The sequence below is a fragment of the Calliphora vicina genome, chromosome 2 (genome assembly GCF_958450345.1).
Source record: "Calliphora vicina chromosome 2, idCalVici1.1, whole genome shotgun sequence".
In the NCBI taxonomy this organism is placed as follows: domain Eukaryota; kingdom Metazoa; phylum Arthropoda; class Insecta; order Diptera; family Calliphoridae; genus Calliphora; species Calliphora vicina.
The window spans coordinates 105718563-105732753 of NC_088781.1; the positions used below are offsets into that span (position 1 = coordinate 105718563).

General features: G+C 33.2%; 2 protein-coding genes across 2 annotated transcripts in view; one reads left to right on the forward strand and one right to left on the reverse strand.

Moving 5' to 3' along the window:
• The window catches only part of Sema1a (semaphorin 1a), a 751515-nt gene that overhangs the window by 378408 nt on the left and 358916 nt on the right, over positions 1–14191 (forward strand). The window lies entirely within an intron of this gene.
• On the reverse strand, positions 3140–5688 carry LOC135952298 (arylphorin subunit C223-like). The gene is made up of 2 exons (XM_065502171.1): positions 5409–5688; positions 3140–5342 (listed from the first exon to the last, which is right to left on the reverse strand). The coding sequence occupies exons 1-2, from the start codon at positions 5613–5615 to the stop codon at positions 3216–3218; spliced, it is 2334 nt and encodes a 777-aa protein (XP_065358243.1). The 5' UTR covers positions 5616–5688; the 3' UTR covers positions 3140–3215.

The following is a 14191-nucleotide window of genomic DNA, read 5'->3' on the forward strand; positions in this document are numbered from 1 at the left end:
TGCACGAATATAATTATACAACAATATATCCATGGAGCAATCTGTCTGCAACAGTTCACAAGTGCAACAGTTTGTGATGGAAATTATCTCATTAAGCATCAGTTAGTACAGCTTGGAGATCTATGAGAGGAAGTCCAGACAAAAGGAATAAGGATTAGAGATTTTATAGATCATGAAATTCTACAAATGAAGAGCTATTTAATAAATTAATGGCAACATCAGAACCTCTCATCATCCATTCGAAGTCAATGGTCAGTAGAACATCGCAGCTTAGATTAAGAAGCAAAAAGGGCTGCTAGAGGACAGAAATAATATAGAACTAAATGTGGAATATTTACAGGCTATATTCCAACCGCATGAATAACAATAATAATTTTCTTTTATTGTTCTTTAAGTAATAAACAAAATAAACATTAAAAAACTTTGTTATTATAAAAAAAGTTGTTGTCTTGGACAGGAAACAACAGATTCTAGTGGAACTTGTTCTAAAATTAATAAAGTGGGAACTTGTTCACAAAAAAAAAATTCCAAAAAATACCTGCCCATCAAAAAAATGTCTAAAATATCTCCAGCGTTTCAAAAGTTTCATAGTTTTGGCCGATGAAAAACGATTCTAAACCTGCGTCGCACAGTGGCGCCATTTGAGTTTTTTCGTTGCAAAAATCATAACTTTTGAACCAAATGAGATAATCAAAAAATTTAAAAGGCATATGTTAGATAATTGATCAGCCTATGAAATGAATGTTTAAATATGGTTCTAGGCCTTTCAGGTGCCTACTTATGGGTTAGCAGATTTGAAATTTGTGGAAAAATCAATTTTTAAAGGCTTTTATGATTTAAAATTATTCCAGAAAAGATTAAAAAACAAATGTTTGGTTGGTTTTTCACGGTCATATGTCATTTTTGAAACCATGTCTTTTTTCAAAATTTTACCTCTAGCAAAAAATGGGGCAAGAACGGTTAGCTGGTAATTTTTTCATTAGGTAAAGGAGTAATCAAAGAACTTATTTTCAAAATATGGCAAATATAGAAATTGGTAGTTTTTTTATTTTCCTTCAAAGTTGAGAAATCTTGAAAAAATTGATAGTTGTTAAATATCGATTTACCTGACAAATACAAAGCAAACAGTTTTTGTTCATTCTTTTCTTAATAAATATATCTATCAAAAGAATCAAAAGTAATGACGATCAGTTACATAGTTTTTGATATATTGTATCTGAAAGCGGACCAAATTACCTAAAAATTGTCTGTTTTTTTTTTTGAAAACTGAAAATCAGTCAACTTTGAAGGGCTATATCTTCTCAACCAAAAACCTGATTGTAATAAGAGTAGCATATTTGAAATCGTTTTACAATTTTTTAAGGACACATGAAATTTTTGATTTTTGCAACCCCACTTGTTCTACGGGCGCCACTGTGCGTAGTTTACAAATAATTTATGAGAGTTTTTCATGCAAACATTTGAGATTTTTTTCCCGGTCGCGTTTCTGAACCAGGCCCTTATATATCTACTGTTGTGGATGTTAAACTGACAATAAAATGTTCAGAAAAATGTGACCCTGATGTTGTCGATCTGAAATGTTTATATCGCCTTTAACGTATCACTTTCTTATAGTTAATTTTCGGATTTTTGGATAAATTTATGCATGCTTTTATTTGAATCCTCAAGCAGATTGAATGTTTCAAATTATAAAGGTATAGCTAAATTGTTCGCTTTCTGTGAAAGTGACTGAAATCTTATTACATTAAATTGCATATTTTCTATGCCCATTACTATTTAGCACGAATTTAGAAAGGGATGTTAAGGAGGGAATGAAAATTTGATACGATCGTACTTTTTCTGACACAATGACATATTCAAGAGTACTTCAAAAAATATTTCATTGTCCTAACAGTACAAATTTGTACACAGAGAAAACAGATTCGTGATAGCAACCGAATTTGTTGCCAAACGAAAGTTTCGGTTGCACACATAGAATTTTTCAGTTCTAACAACAGAAAGTCAGTTGATAAAGAAGAGTTTCAGTTGAGGCAACCAAGCTTTAGTTACCCCTTGCAAAATATTGTAGTCACAACTTTAAAATTCAGTCACTAAGATAGAATCATTCGGTTGCTATCACGAATCTGTTTTCTCTTTGTACATTCTATATACTCTAAATGATTTTCTGCTATAGCTAAAGTATTTGCTATAGAAAATCTTTAGTATAATAATGTTTTCTATTGCTAATATTTTATATAAGTGTATTTTATACAGAAATCTTGTATATATCTTGAGCAAAACTGTATTATCTACATAAAATCAAGAGGTCTTTATTTTATTCCGGCTTAATTACCGATACTATCCTTAGGGATTTCAGAAATTCATTCGATTGGTGATTCATGATCTTCTAATGTATAAATAGGACAGACTTGGATGTCGACAGTATATATTTTTAGCAGACTATATGTCAAATACTATTAATGTTATGTATGGAGTTTCTCACCGAAGTCATTTGCGTCCATTATTATTCCAAATAATTATTAATCAACTATCTATCATTAATAATTCAAAAATATTGATTAGCTTAGCTTGTACCACTTTGAATTATTTTAATCATAATTTCAAATATGAAAATTGTGACTAATATTACTCGATCATGACAAACTTTCAATATAAGGAATTTAGGTTTCATAAAACGCTGGGGAAAATAATGTGATGATCCCTTAGTTTCAAGGCAATTAATCAAGTCACTTGTAAGAAGGATTTTGGAATATGCTTCTGTTTTCTAGGATCCTTAATACGATATCCACATCAAGTATTATTATTTTGTCTCAACATACTTCCATTAAATTCCTAACATTAATCTACCATTATATGAAAGTCGTTTGGTGTTTATTAAACTCCCTACTCTTAAAAGAAGATTCAATTTAATGAACAATAAAACTGAGTCTGAGAATATGATGACTATAAACTCTACCCAAAACAATGATATAAATAGTTTCATGATTTAATGTCAACCAAAATTACCAAAATATATATAATGCAACAAAATATAGTATTTCCTTACAATGAACTATTTTTTCCGGAATTTAAATATTTCCTGTACAACTGTGTAACACTTAAACTCTGAAATATAAAATTTTAAATAAAACACAATAAGTTTGATGTAATTATTTATATTTTCTTAATTAATTATCACATCATATTCTTACACAACTCTTTAAACTATCAAATATCTAATTGTAGTATTTGTAATCGAAGTGACCCAAGTTTTCGTATTTGTGTTCAAAGTACTTTTCGAAGGTATCCTTGTGGAAGATCTTAACATCCTTGAAGTACATGTTGGGCACAAAGAATTCGTATTCGTCGATTTCACGATCAAAGGGATAGCCGAAAGGCATCTCATCGATGTAACGAACACCAGAGCCAATGCCGCAAGAGTAAGAGTAGTCGTAGGTGGAGAATTGTTCGTATTCAGCGGTGAAAGGAGTGACATAGAAGAAGAATTGCATGGGCATACCCTTGTACCAACCACGAGGCAAGAGGAAACGATCGGGGAAAGCACAGTGAGGTTCGCTGATGTCCAAGGGGAAGTCGTATTTGCCTTCGAAAGCAAGCATGACATACTTGTACAATTCAGTGTAGGTGGTGCGGTCTCCAGCAGTCCAGTAGAAGTCTTCGGAGCTGCGTTTGAATTCATTGACACCAGATTTAAGAGTGTAGAAGAAGCTATCGAGTTCCATGAAGTTTTCACGGTTTTCAGTCAAGGAGATAACACGGCCGAATTCGTCGTATTTGGGACCCAAGAAGGTGCGGATAACAACCTTTTGGGCTTTATCAGATTCAATAACGAAATCGAAGTCGAAAGGCTTGTGGTTAAGGCGCATTTGACGAGCCAACAAGGTCTTGTCCCAAACGAATTGACCTTCAACGAAAGTCATCTTGTCGTTCATCAAGTTGGTGACATCAAAGTCGACCAAATCGAAGTAGGTAACCAATTCAGAAACCTTAACGTCCTTGATGGTGACACCAGGGAACAACAATTCTTCGTGAGTGTAGGGCTTGACATAGTTGAAGAATTGGAAGTAGACGGAGGCAATCTTCTTGTAGAACATATAGAACATAGGATCACGCATCATGGTCTCGTAGTTCAAGAAAATGTGGGGGTATACTTCGAAATCGTGGGTGTTGACATCACCGAAGTACATATGGGCGAACATGTACCAGTATTTGAAGAAGTAGCTGTCGAAAGTATCAACATTGCCTTGCATGATGCTGCCAATGTATTCAATGGATTCGGGTTTGCGCAAATCAATGGTCTTGCCTTCGTTAGTGACGTAGACACCCTTGGTGATGATTTCATCCAAGCGGTTAAAGAAGTTCATAACCTTGTAGTAGTAATCGTATTTGCCGTAGCTTTCAACTTCGTAGTAGTTCTTGCGGTAAGAGAAACCAACACCGTTGTGGTAAACCAATTGAGAATCGTAACCATGTTCAATGGTATCCAAGAAGGAGAAGTGAGGAATTTCACCGTAACCGTGAGACAAACGTTCCATGTAGTAACGAGACAAAAGTTGACGGACATTGTACAACCAATATTCACCACGACGATCCTTGTTCAAACCGTAGGTTTCGCCATCCAAAAAGAAAGCATAATCCATGTTGAGGTAGTACCAGTAGGCGTTCATGCCAACATCTTCAGTGAAGTAAGACAAAGCAGATTCCTTGTTGTAGAATTCAATATCACGAGTGTAGTCAACAGGCATGAAGAACATTTTAGTGCCTTCAAAGATTTCCAAGTATTTGGAGTCCTTGTAGTATTCATCCATGTTTTCGCGCAACATGAAGTGTTCCTCAGAGTACCAGTGTTCACCCAAACCCATCATCTTCCACCATTGGTAGGTCTTGAAGTCCTTGGTGTAGAAGTAGTAGTAGTGGTTGTCGTGGTTCTTGTAGAAGGTAGCGTAGTCCTTGTAGAGGATATCCTTGTATTCCTTTTCGTACATGATGTACTTGCTCCAGACATCGTAATCGAATTTCTCAGCTTCGTAAACGAATTTGCTGTTGAAGAAGTATTGAGGGAAGATTTCGTAGATGGAAGGCAAGATCAAGCCATGGAAATCATCACGGTGGATGACGGCCAAAGTTAAAGCATAGACAAACATGCCTTCGTTGCAGTGCATACGAGCAAAGGCAACGTTGCGTTGGAAGACTTCCCAGTTCTTGGCGTAGTAGAAGAATTCGAACAAACCATAGGCTTGTTTAAGATGAGTCTGTACCAAGGCACCGAAGAATTCACCCTTGGGTAAGATGGCACCATATTTGTAGGCTTCGTAGAATTTCTCCATGTACATGTCGAAGTGCTGGAATTTGAAAATAATTGTAGGTAGAAAGGAATTTTAGATATTGGAGAATTTAATGAAACTTACAGTGTAGTCAGCCTTGTCAAAAGTGAAAGATTTGCCCATTTTGATCCATTCCTCGAACATCAAGGGATCCTCAACACGGTAAACAATTTCGAAAAGGAACTTTTGTTTGGCCAAAAATTCCTTATCGGCAATTTTAACTTCATTTTTAGAGATGCTGCTGGCAGCAACCAGGCCAATGATGGCCAATAAAACAATGGCGATTTTCATTGTTTAGTCCTTCAACCGAGTTCTTAAAATTCAAATCCAAACTGTCCACGGATTAGAGTATGATACAATGACCAGATCCAATACCTAAAGACTGCTGATGTTTTAAAAATTTCGCGAGGTTTTTATACAAATGGATTAGCGTATTTTTTTAGAATAAGTTTATCAGTATAATATTTTTTATATTTATGTAGCAGTTGTTTACCTTTTAATGAGCATAAAATATGATAAGAATTAATTTGTTTTGCATTATTATGTTTTTATTTAGATTTCTATTCTTTTTGTTTTTTCATAAGTTCCAAAACTTAGTACAAAACAAAAATTTTGAAGCCAATTTCCAACAAAATAATGAGTCATTGGAAACGCCAGACAATTTTTGTAAAAATGAAACCTAAGTTTCCATTGTTTTGGCAATAGCTAGCATGATAATAAATAATTTTGGTTGGTTTTATATTTTCAAAATTTAATTAATTATATTGTTATTGTTTGTTAATATATTAATGAAATCAAAAAAAAAAATATTTTTTTTTTGGTTTTTTGGCCTATTGGCAACCAATTGTATATATTTCACCTTTTAGTCAAATTATTAATGAAACTTCAGTTAATATTAATTAAAGTTCGTTACTATTATTTTTATTAATACAAATTCTCTTTCTTTCTCTTTTTAGGTATGTATCAAATTATGATCTATTACAAATTTTCCAGTCAATTGGTATGTTTGAACCAAATAAGAAATATTTTCTTGGCATCTTGACCTCTGTTCATCAAAAGTAAAATATATTTGATAAGAACTTTGTGAATAATTTCTAAATTCTAATTACTTTTTTGTTTGTTTTTATAAAACAAAAAAATATTGAAACATCTGGCGAAATTTTTTTGTTTTTTTTTTAATAATTTCTATTTTCGTCATATATAATAATAAAATTTTCAGCCAGACTAATTTTTCAGTGATAATATTAATTGAAAGGTTAAATGTTAATATTTTATTATTTCAAGTTGATGTTATGGCTTTAATATTGAAAATTACTGATAATGCCAGCAAATAAATATTTGTTTAAAATGTTAATGGGGAGAATAACAAACATTTTGATAATTGAATTTTGTTTGATTTTAAATCATCGGTCGAATACAATAATACAAGGAAGAAAACATTTATAAATATTAATCAAAGTTATGAATTAAGTTCAAATGATCTTAAATCCATAACTTTTATTTCATTCTGTCCGTATTTCTGTCTATTTCCTTTCTAGCTTTTTAAAAGAACAACTTTTTTTTAACAACACTTGATATTTCTTTTTTTTTACCTTTGGATGCTAGTCAAAGAATACTCTTGTATACTTATAAATTCTATCCAAGTTTATTATACTTTTCTTAGGTCGTTGACCATTTTAATTGTCCCCTTACATCGCTCTAAACTCATTAAAAACTTTTGTACTGTTTTATTTCCTTTGCTCTGTTAATAAAAAAAAAAAATAGAAATAATTCATCTTAAATTTATAATTTTCACTGAAAATGCATTTTGTGCAGCATAAAAAAATAATAATAAATAAATATATGCAGCTCAATTAAAAAACAATAAGATTTAATACAGAAAAAGGAAAGAGAAATGTATAAACACTTGATTTGATTTGCATAAACTGCATAAGCATTTCAAATATTAAAGAAAAAGGTAGGAAACAATGGTAATAAGAAAGTAGTCGGTCATACTTATAGATATTTAAGGACTGAGATCGAAAAAATCTTAACATACATAAATGTTAATAAAAAATAAACCGCTAAACCTACAGTCTTGATTTTTTTTATTATTTGATTGAAATTATTACTACAACTTACAAAACAAATTATTTTTATAGTTCTAATCAATAGTGATGAATTTATAAACCTTTTCTGGAAACCTTCAATTAAGGTTTTTATTGCGCTTTCTGTCTCTTTGTTCGACCACGTAGTCCATCTCCATTTAAAATCTACCATACTTTTGAACACCTTTTTTGTGCTCTTAGATTCTCTTTTAACAAGAGGCCATTATCTCTCCAATGGCCTTTGCTCCAGTCAGTTTGGAGGATTTGCCTCTCTTGGTAGAAATAGCACATTAGCACAGTAACAGGATACCAAATCAGGCCAAAAATAAGTGGACACATTAAGAAGTCTTTTGAATGGAAGCAGCCTCTTTTGTAAACATTCGTTGATGTAAATTTCGGTATTTATAGAGCCCTTTGTAACAAATGTTTGGCTTCTTTTGCCGCAACACCAATTTGCTTGCCATACCAAGAACTTTTTGGGAAAATTTTCTGCTTTTGGGTCCTAAACTTTTCTGCGACATACCCTCGAGTATCAGCAACATAAAAATATTGACCCGGAAGCTGCGAAAAATTTTCCAGAACATACGTTTCGTCATACATTATTTATTATTATTATTAATTCCTTTAGTTCCTATAAGGATAATAGGGCCTCAACAAAAGATTTCCAATCGTTTCTGTTTGATGCTATGTTCTTGATTTCATTCCAACTTTTTCCTGCTAGCGAAGTCTCTATGTCTAACTGTCTTCTCCAAGTATGGGCAGGCCGTCGTCTCCTTCTACTGCTTGCGGATTCCAGTCAATGGCATTTCGGGTTACAGCTCCGGGTGGTCTTCGTAATGCGTGGCCTATCCATCGCCATTTCCTTCTCAAAACTTCGGAATGTATTTGCCTTTGATTTGTGACTGTCGAGAGGTGAGTGTTTGATATTCTGTCATCCATCCTGTCATCCATTATGCAGCAGGTATATTTTTGTTTATTAAAATTTGACTTCAATTTCCGTGCTCTATCTTTGACCTCTTTGACCTAAAAATTTAGCTGAGTTCATATCAGAAACTTTTTGAGCGTTGTATGTTTTTAAACATGCATTGGCTTTAACTTTTCGTACCAAATATTCCGAGTACTGAGCTAATCGGACTGCTTTCCTACCCGATGTGTTGGGAGCTCTTTTGAAAAATCTTGCTATTTATTGGCTTTAGAAACATCATGTGGACCATTCCTTCTACCTGAACCAGGTTTCCTATTAACGAACAAGTTCTCCCGATACTATTTAATAACATTGAAATCAGTTTGACGGCAGACGTTTGATTGTTTGTCCAACTTTTTGTAGGACCGGTTCGGTTATGTTAAAAATATTTAATAATTTTAGTACACACTTTTTTCTCGTCACTCATTTTAATCAGATTAACAACAAATGAACATAATTAACATTAAACATAATAAGTGACATGCTTTTCAAAAGTAACTGGATCAAAAAAAAAATCAAATAATACTTGATTTAAAAGTTTTAAGGAAAAACTTATGGTTTTCACTCCTTAATTTAGTTTGGAAGGGGTGTGAACTATATTCACTTCCACTCGGAGACCTTTGCCATTCCTGAAAGAAGAAAGCTAGTGTCTTATTGATAGCAAAAGCAGAAACAAAAAGAAGAAACCAAATCTACATAAAGAGCAAAAATTGGTTACGGATTTAAAGTCACTGTAGAATAGCCTTTATATAGCCAAACTATTTCGCTGATAAAATCTGGAATGTTACTCAATTCCAGCAACACTTCCAAGTTCATCTAGAAATCTGTTCAGGCAGCTGCACATAATGTTCTCTACTGTCTCCTTTACATTCACACACACCCTACACAAATCCTGTGCGCTATTTTCCCAATTAACTTTGAAGGTCTCAATTGAGCAGTGACCGGTTAACACACCTACTAGAATTCTGAGACTATACCTATCCAACCCAATTAATGTTTTGGTTGCCTTTGCTTCCAGTTTTGGCCATAAAGCCTTAGACACTTGCACATTCTGATTGAGTATTTACCAATAACTCTTTAATAGCACTCCAGCAGTCTTCCACTCAGCTAGAATGTGCCGCCTGACTGTCCACAAAAACATTCACTACAGATCGCTGAGTGACGTGTGCCTTTGTTAAATCTGTTGCTTTCCAGAAGATCTCTGCCTGGAAGACGCTGCACTTGTCAGAGAGACTATATGACCATTTAGTATAGTTGTCGACCATGTAACCATATCCATCAGTAAAAACTGCATCGAACAGTTGGTTGGATCCAACCCATTTATCTCTACTGGTGAACTCTACTGGGGTTGAGACACCGAAGTTAAAGGTCGCGACCCTATGATCAGAGATTCCAGTGGGAATAATGTCCTGACCGATAAGACCTACCCGCTATTGTTTAACTAACGAGATCCCAAATAGCATAAGTGAGGACTTTGCCGCCATGCTCTCAACATAATTCTCAATGGGTAGTAAGTTTAAAATTATATCCAAGGCCTCCTGTGGGGTGCTGCCTTTGAGCTTTGTTGAGTATAATCCTATAACTACGTTTTCTCATTGCCTCCCACCACACCGTACAACCATAGGTAATAATAGGCCTAGCAACAGATGTATGCACGGATATAGCGTTCAGCAAAATTGTTTTATCAAAATGGGTGTTCTGTTCAGGCAACGTTCCGCTCGTTTCGTACATTCTACGGTGAGGCACATTTCTGAATGTGCTGTTGAAACGTCAACAAACACAATTGTCGAATTTGGGACGATACCAATCCACATGAGATCGAAGAGCGTCCAATGCATCCTGAAAATGTAACTTGTTGTTGTGAATTTTGGGCTGGCGGGGTCATCTGTCCATATTTCTTTGAGAACGACATAGGCCAGGCGAGCGCTATAGGTCAATGATTACCAACTACGGCCTTCAAAGCGAAAACAATTCATGCCAAAAGAATTCGGTTGAATTCAGTCTGATTTATGGGCCAGTGTCATGGGAAGTTTGGCATTTCAAATGCGTGCCAAACAGCAAAGCCGCAGCGGACATTTGCTGGACGTTGTATTCCATACATAATGACATCGATAGGCCTTTTAAAGTTTAGATAAAAATAGGAAGCGCTTAATGAAAGACCCTACATAAGATAAATCTTGACCTTCCAATTCGAATTAAACCACATACAAGTCATTTGAACTGGAATGCTTACATTCTTGTTCTGAGTTAAATTCTGCTGGCTTCCGTTAATGCGTGATACCAGAAATATACAGACGAATTTCTTGATCATACCTTTACATAACTATATGCTAAACCTACCCATCTCCATGAATCACTGTTTAATTAAAAATCTATGTAAAATTGTTTCTACTGCTTCTAAGACTGTAACATTTGTTATGGGTCTTAATTTGTTTTCTACGTTTCTTGAATTTATTTCCATAAATACATACTGTTTTTGGTATTCTGTTTATGCATTTCTTTTCAAAGTTTTTTTTTTTTTTTTGCTACTTCTTGCCCAAAAATCTAAATTAAAAACTGAAGTTTTTATTAACGAATTTCATATACTTAAATTTGTTTTTCCCCATAAAACACAAACTTATCTAGACCAAAATAACAATAAAACGTAAGAAAATTGCGTATTCAGCATAAAAACAAGAAAATACCAACCAAAATGGGAAAAACTTAAATTTATTGCTTTCAAATGTGGTTTTACGCAAATTTACCGACGTACATACTTTTTTTATTTGCAGACAGAATCATAAAACAATAAGAAAAGCAAGCATAAATAAAATTCATAAAAATTATAAAGAAAAATCCAGCAAATATTTAAGATTAAAACTGAATATTCACTTATACCAAGCATACTTTTTGAAACAGAAAACAAACAAATAATATGAAAATGAAAAGAAAAGAAAAAAGTAGATGTTAAGTAAATTAAAATAACTAACACAGCCGCCCCTACCCTGCTTACAATTCATGAATAAGAATTCATTCATTTTCATTCTTGGTAGCAGACTAAAAACCCTTTAATTGCTAAAGCGTGAGATTGTTTTTCAGTTATTTATACATAGTTTTTACAAATGAGGAAATTATGAAAAGTTCTTTTAATTTTATTATTTTTATTTAATTTTTCACTTCTTAAATAAACTACATAAGTAGATAAATTACACCATTTCCTAAATGTTAATCAAGATTAAAACTCTTCTAAATAAATAAACAAATAAATTTATAATTTTTAATAGATTTCTCGATGTATTCTGTAAAAGTGTAAATTATCTACAAAAGTCCTTTAAGAAATTGTTTGAGAAATGGTGCAATTTCCCTTTTCTCCCTTTCATACCCTCTCACTGACTTACACAGTTAATTGTCCGTACACACATACATTTATTTATATATTTATTTCAAGTGGCATACGATTCAAAGGAAGTGGGGCATGTAGAGCTTTATTGTGCATGTAATTGTATGGATACTTGTTGTAGTTGTTGGTGGTTGTTGTATTTTTTTTTTAAATTTATTACAAATTATGATGTTTACGAGCGCAAACCAAAAGACGAGACTATATCAGACCAGACTTATAAACTAACAAGTACTTTCGCACATAAGTACACCCGCGCTCTCTCATCTACAAACTACTACATAAATATTTCATATAACGTTTGTTTTGTGGCTGTATATCCGTATCCGTGTGCATTAGGGTGGCACTGTTTTTAAACTTTTTTGGATTTTAGATGTTGTCTTAATCAGTTTGTCGCCTAACAAATCAGTAAAGGCTAACAAAGAATTAAATCTTAGAAACTATCTGCAAAACTTAGACCCCCAAGAAAACAGAATATAGTCTGTGGAAGGTTGTGAAAATCAAAGCAATGCCTTATTGCATATGAATCCCCTTAGCGTCTCCAAAACGGTGAATTGGCGAACAATGCTACTAGTATTAATAAGATGTTTCCCCGTCCAATAAAATTCCGGTTCTCTACCGTGAAGACCGCAACACAAAGTATACAGAGGCGTCACGAGACAGAAAATAATATAGTTCTATATTTGTTTCATTTTTAGTAACTGCCCTTTTCATTTTGTTTTAGTCTTAATTTTCTGCCGCAATAATTCAATTTCTTTCCGATTTAGTTTGATGCAATCATTTATTTTTGTAATATTTCACTTTTAATTGTCATTGTACATATGGAGTTTTATTTTGCAAATGTAAAAAACAACCAAGAATTTTGTTTCATTTAAATTTACACGTAAACAATACACACATTTTTATAATTTTTCATTTTAAAAAATTTTGTGCCACAGACTACGAAAAAATTGTCTTACAAATTTATTTGTTTGTTTTGTTCACATTTCTTTGTCTACCAAATTCGTGTTGTATATAGCGTTTTGCTTTAACACATCACTTTTTAACACATCTTTTTATGAGAACTGCCCTAACATCTGATTTGGCGTTTTTTAAACGTCAAATTTGACACTTCTGTATATTCTGTGACCGCAATCAAAGGTCTCAAAGCTGAAAATCTCCTGATATAAATAAAATTATTTACAGAACGAGAAGTAACCTGCCTAACTCAGCACTGAGATTTATATTGTTTGGTGTCCCGTCCATTAAAATTCCTTTTCTCTACCGTAAAGACCGCAATCAAAGATCTCAAAGCAGGAAAATCTCCTGGTATAGAAAAAATCACTTCCAAAATGAGAAGTAACCTGCCTAACTCAGCACTGAAATTTATATTGTTTGGTGTTCCGTCCATTAAAATTCCGGTTCTCTACCGTTAAGAGAACCGGTTGCAAAGCAGGTAAATCTACTGGTATAGAAAAAATCACTTCCACAATGATTAGTAACCTGCCTAACTCAGCACTGAGACTTATATTATTTGGTGTCCTGTCCATTAAAATTCCGGCTCTCTACCGTGAAGACCGCAATCAAAGGTCTCAAAGCAGGAAAATATTTTGGTATAGATAACGTCACTTCCAAAATGATAAGTAACCTGCCTAACTCCGCACAGTGATTTTTTTATTTTTAACTCCATATTAAGCATTGGTGTTTCCCGACCTCATGGTAAGTTTCAGAGATAGTTAAGATACCTAAACTAGACTTGTGCTTAAAAGTTCATTTCAATTACCGATCATTTTCATTTCATAGTTCAAAATGAACTAGATAGCTCTTCTAGTTCAATCGCTCTTTTTGACTTTTGAACTACCTATTTATAAAAGAACAAGAAACGAGTGAGTATCTCTGTTCTGAACTAAAACAGCAGTTATAGATTTTTAATTTGCTGTCAGTTGCCGTACTATTCTGAGAACGGATTCTATCCATTATGTCTCTTATTTTTTCGGCACTATGTCAGAATGCGTATAAAAAGAAGCAGGAAAAACAAAGAAAACACGCATTTAAATAAGAGTGTAAATATGAACCATTTTAGTTCATAGTTCAATTCAAAACAAAGTCCTCTTTTACAATGCAGAAATTGAAAGGCAGACATTTTTCTCATTCTCTTTTGAACTAACCTAAACCTGTGTAATACACACTCCACCTCTTGAAACCCAACACTGTGTGAGTGCAAAATAAAAAACAAAACAAAAAATAGTAAAGAAAAATCATAACAAAATAAATTTCATTGCATTAAATATATTTATTGTGATTTAAAAATGTTTTAAATAAATATATTGTTAAAAACAACAAACATATAAACTAATAGAGGTTATGTCACATGGAATTCCATATGTATCGAATACATGTACCAATACACAAGCAATACATGCCGTCTGACCCCCCTATTAATAATATCATTCCTGACCAT